A 5,167-nucleotide genomic window follows, 5' to 3' on the forward strand; every position below is an offset into this window, starting at 1 on the left:
TATTGAAAACACTAGAACTTCAAACTGAATCAAAGGTTCCCATTGATAGAATCAGGGGAAACCAGAGGGTTTGATGATGCATTTGTCTGCACGTGGGTTATAATAAAGAGAAAAGAGACAAACTCTGTTTAGAATTCTTCATATTTACAAAGTTTCCTGCTGAATATTGGAGATAAACTCTGGTTTTTAATAACTTCTGAGTCTTTTTAACTGATCGACAGTTCAGAAGGATTCTTCTGATTCTGACAGTTGAAGCTGCGACTCTCAGTCAGTTCCTCACTTCTCAGACGCTCAGGGTGAGGAGTGGGAATCACGAACCATCAAACTCACTTTAATTAAGCTGTTGTCTTAAAGTTTAAAAAAGTTGTATAATCTGCTGTAAACCCTCACTTTGCTCCTCCCACAGACACTGACTCCAACAGGAGTGAACAACAGACACAGACTCTAACAGACTCTAACAGGAGTGAACAACAGACACAGACTCCAACAGGAGTGAACAACAGACACAGACTCTAACAGGAGTGAACAACAGACACAGAAACCTAGATGAAGATTGAGACTCTCAGACTCTGTTTCTTTATTCCGTTGTGAACAGTCTGTGGAAGCTCCGGTGTGAACCAGCTTTCTTTCTATCTTTATTTATCCTTCAGCTTTTGTCCTTGAGGAGCGAACGGCTATCTGACACTTAAATGCTGCGTTATTGACTCTCCTGTACATGCAGCTGCTGTTCTGTGGTATAGAACTAATGTATGTAGATAATAAACCAGCCTATCAGGGCTGAGTCTGATCTCCAGGCGACTCTATGGGAAAAGAGCCAGTTGTATTTGTCAGAGCGTCTTGACGAATAGGCCTGAATGAAAGGATGTGAAAGTTAATGCACTGGTTTGAAACCGTCAGTGATTCCTTCTCTACTCGTTTTACAAAAAGCATCTATTTCATTACTGATGAATCAATCCTTTCATTACATTTAGCTATTTTCTTGCCTTTAATTTGAAATAAAAGTTTTCCCCTGCTACCACAGACTGTAAATAAAGATGGACCACATAACAAAAGTGAAGCCAAATCATCTTGATGACCCCCTGGTGGCTGGTTGTGGTATCGGCCTCCTCCACATTAGTGTATGGGACACGGACCAAACTAAAAGGTCAACTTCCTTTATCTCAAAGGTGGTTTCTGTCATTTTATGTGGTTCTTATCTCACTGTGTAAGTTTGTTATCGATGATATGATGCTATAAAAAACAAGGTGGCTTCATATCTGGGATGTTTTAGCTTCATTTTGTGCAACAGGAGGAAGTGGAGACACGTCGTCCATCTTTGTTCACAGTCTGTCGCAGCTACCTGTGATTTGGAGGTGAAAACAAGAAACTCTTGTCCTGCAACTAAACCCAACACTGTACCTGAAACCTCTTGGCGGTGGCACAATGGAAAAATAAAGGTACTGGCCCGATTCAAAGCTGTGTACTGGCAAAAAAACTATTTCTAATATGGATTCTCATCACCAGCCTCACAAGAACCAGTCAGACTCTCTGTAAACCACAGGAGCGTCTCTCAGCATCGTTGGAGACATCATCAAAGCATTTTACTGATCTGAGAGTCGTGACCTTTGTAAGCCACGCTGACGTTCGTGGACAGCACCGGCTCCAACCGGCTGCGGGGGTCCCTGGTGTCGTTCAGGGGACACTCGCTGGGCGCCCGGCACCGGAACACCTGCTTGTAGGACTTCCTGAAGTTCTCCGACAGGAAGGCGTAGATGATGGGGTTGACGGAGGAGTTGCTGTAGGCCAGGCAGTGGGCCACCATCCGGAACACGAAGGACGCCTGGTTCAGGGGGAAGGAGCCGAACTCCACCCACATGTGCACGATGTGGTGGGGCAGCCAGGACAGACAGAAGACCACCACCACCACCAGGACTGTCTGTGCCGTCTGTGCAGCAGGAAACAGACGAGATAATGACGGGTTATATAACGTCACGTGATCAAATAAACAAGTCTGTGGAGGAGCTGGAACAGGAAGATAATGACGGGTAATATAACCTCATCACATGAAATAAAAAGAGATAAAAGAGACATGTATTTTATGGCTTGTTTTTTTTCTTTTCTTGACACTAAATCATTTTTCTAACTAGACTTTACTCTCACAAACATCGTGTGACAAGATAAATGGGTTTATACTGATATTCAGGGCTGTAGAGCTGCGAGTACACACGTCTGCGAGCGCTGTGCACACGTACCTTTCACCAGCACTATATCACAGAGCATCGCCACAGGAGGAGCACGTGTAGCTTTTCACTGGAAATCAAAACTGAAAATGACCAAACATAGAAGGAAAAAATAAAACTCACACCAACCTTCTTTTTGGAGAGCTCAGATTTCTTGGAGACGTTCCTCAGCTTTTTGTGCAGATATTTTAAAACCTGAAATAACAAAGATATGAATTAAGACAAAAGCGGTCAATTCTGATTGTGCACAGCATTTTCTTTATTTCTCCATTGCACCTCTTTCCATTTTGATAATTACCTCCAGCGAGATTAAACAAAATTAAGTGTGTTTTTTTTTAATGTTCACTGTTTTCCCAGAGGGCTATAACTATAACTATAACTATAACTATAACTATAAATAGACAGAAGCACATTAACATACTAAAGAAGACTTTACAATGATTTTACCAAAAAACACATGCAATTTAAAAATAAATATAGTACATTGCTAAATTGGAACACAGTTGCCCTCCACACACATAAACACAGTCCTATCTATCTATCTCTCTATCTATCTATCTATCTATCTATCTATATATCTATCTATATATCTATCTATCTATCTATCTATCTATCTATCTATCTATCTATCTATCTATCTATATATCTATCTTTCTATCTATCTATCTATCTATCTCTCTATCTATCTATCTATCTATCTATCTATCTATATATCTATCTATCTATCTATCTATCTATCTATCTCTCTATCTATATATCTATCTGTCTGTCTATCTATATATCTATCTTTCTATCTATCTATCTATCTATCTCTCTATCTATCTATCTATCTATCTATCTATATATCTATCTTTCTATCTATCTATCTATCTATCTCTCTATCTATCTATCTATCTATCTATATATCTATCTATATATCTATCTTTCTATCTATCTATCTATCTATCTCTCTATCTATCTATCTATCTATCTATCTATCTAATTCATGGATCTTGAATCAGAGGGAACTGATTTCTATGATTGTGCGTAATTTGGTGCAGCTTGATTGGATTTAAAGAGACTGTTTTTGCCTTATTGGCTGAGTTTTGTGCTCTTTTCTGTGCCAGTCTACTAATTAATAAATCAATAAACATTTCTGATAAATCAAAAAATGTTACTCGTCATGTTAAACTTTGAGCACAGGCAAATTTGCAGTTTGTTCCAATGCGTAAAACCCGTCAGTAACACTGTGGATTCGTGCGCTCTGGCTCGCGCGCGCCCACCTTTGCGTAGCAGACAGATATGAGGGCGAGAGGCAGCAGGTATCCGAACACAAAGGTGCACATCACGTAGACCTTCCTCTGGTGGTCGGGCCAGACCTCCCAGCAGAACGTGGTGTTGTCCTCCCGCTCCACGATGCTCTGGTAGTGCGCCACGGGAGCGGCCATCACCAGGGACAGGGTCCAGATCAGCACCACGCCGAGCATGGCGTGCCGCGCCACCCGGATCGACGAGGACTTCCTGGCGTGCACGATGGCCACGTAGCGGTCCACGGACATCGCCGACAGCGTGAAGATGCTGACCAGCATGGACACGGTGAAGAAGTAGTGGATGAACTTGCAGATGAAGGCGCCCAGCACCCATGTGGGCAGCATGTAGATGGTGGACTGGAAGGGGACGCAGAAGAGCAGGTAGGACAGGTCCGCCACGCTCAGGTTCAGGATGAAGATGTTGGTCGTGCTCCTCGGTTGACCCGGTTTGCTGCGCGCCAGCACCGTGATGACCATGGCGTTCCCGAGCGCACCCAGGATGAAGATCAGTCCAAATATGAGCAGGGAGATAAAGTTGTCTACCCCCATCCCCAGGACGAGTTGAGCAGGCAGCAACACGGTGCTGGTGTCCACGGGCACATGACTCTGGTTCTCCACCTGAAGCTCCATGGTTTTAAATGAATGCGGAGGAGTTACATGTTGATGTAGAAGATGCGTTTCCTGCGCATGGAGCTCAGACTGAGGAAGAGGAGCTCATGCATGTGCACGCTGCTCCCTGCCTCCGTGGGAAACGTCACCGTGTTGTGCGCAGCAGATCCCACCAATACCTGTCTGCTGTTTCCAGTAAGTAACCTGCAGCCAGTCAGAGGGGAATCCACAGGGACTCATCACGTTCATCAGCCACTCTTAACTTAAAATCAATTTACACTGTGAAAATTGAATATTTTAGAAGTGTGGCAGGGTGGATTTTATTATGATTAAAATATGAAACTTTCAAATATCAACACTATTATTAAATTAGCGGATCAAATCAAACCTATAAAATCTGTAATAGAAAGGTTGTTGGTATAAACTGGGCGTGTGGAGTTTAAAGGTGTGCAGGAGATTTCCAGGTAGCGAGTTGCATCATGGGACGTGTGGTCGCAGTATCATTTAGCGTAAATCAAGGTAATCACAAACAAGATGGTGGCGCTAAATTGAAAATATTTCATGGCAGTGAATCCAAATTTTCTCAAGACATTTCCTTAAAGATCCAGATATGTCGATAAAATTGTTATAAGGCATCACAAACTCAAAATGTGATTCATCAGGCAGTCATTGAGATATTTCAGTCCGGACCGTTACCTGTAAATAAAAATGGACGAAGACTCCGGGTCCATAAAGTGAAGCCAAATTGGAGAGATGGCGCCGGACAAAATGTCAAACTTGACGCCACGAGACGTCTCAGAAACCAACAGACGATGTAGTGGTGGGTTGTCGTAGTCGTAGACCGACAACATCAGAAGTCTTCCAGATTTCTCCAACATTATTTCCCTTTCAGGACGTTTTTGGATTTAAATCGTATTAAATGATTTCCTCGTGATTAAACGAGTGAAGTCGCTCAGAACCGGCAGAGAAAGGGTTTTTCTCGTTTGTCACGTTTCCATCGACCCCCCTCAGCCCTTCTCTCAGTCTCTGTCATTGATCTGCTCGGACCAC

General features: G+C 42.9%; 1 protein-coding gene across 2 annotated transcripts; it reads right to left on the minus strand.

The window, feature by feature from the left end:
* Positions 1–367: 367 nt before the first annotated feature.
* On the minus strand, positions 368–4,183 carry galr1a (galanin receptor 1a). 2 transcript variants are annotated; one of them, XM_034599428.1, is made up of 4 exons: positions 3,482–4,183; positions 2,349–2,414; positions 1,642–1,924; positions 368–811 (listed from the first exon to the last, which is right to left on the minus strand). In XM_034599428.1, exons 1-4 carry the CDS (start codon positions 4,136–4,138, stop codon positions 801–803), a joined length of 1,017 nt encoding a protein of 338 aa, XP_034455319.1. In that variant the 5' UTR covers positions 4,139–4,183; the 3' UTR covers positions 368–800. The 2 variants fall into 2 exon arrangements, with proteins under 2 accessions (XP_034455319.1, XP_034455318.1); XM_034599427.1 differs by lacking the exon at positions 368–811 and having other exon boundaries at positions 1,274–1,924.
* Positions 4,184–5,167: the final 984 nt, after the last annotated feature.

Source organism: Hippoglossus hippoglossus, chromosome 11 (genome assembly GCF_009819705.1).
Source record: "Hippoglossus hippoglossus isolate fHipHip1 chromosome 11, fHipHip1.pri, whole genome shotgun sequence".
NCBI classification, from domain to species: Eukaryota; Metazoa; Chordata; class Actinopteri; order Pleuronectiformes; family Pleuronectidae; genus Hippoglossus; species Hippoglossus hippoglossus.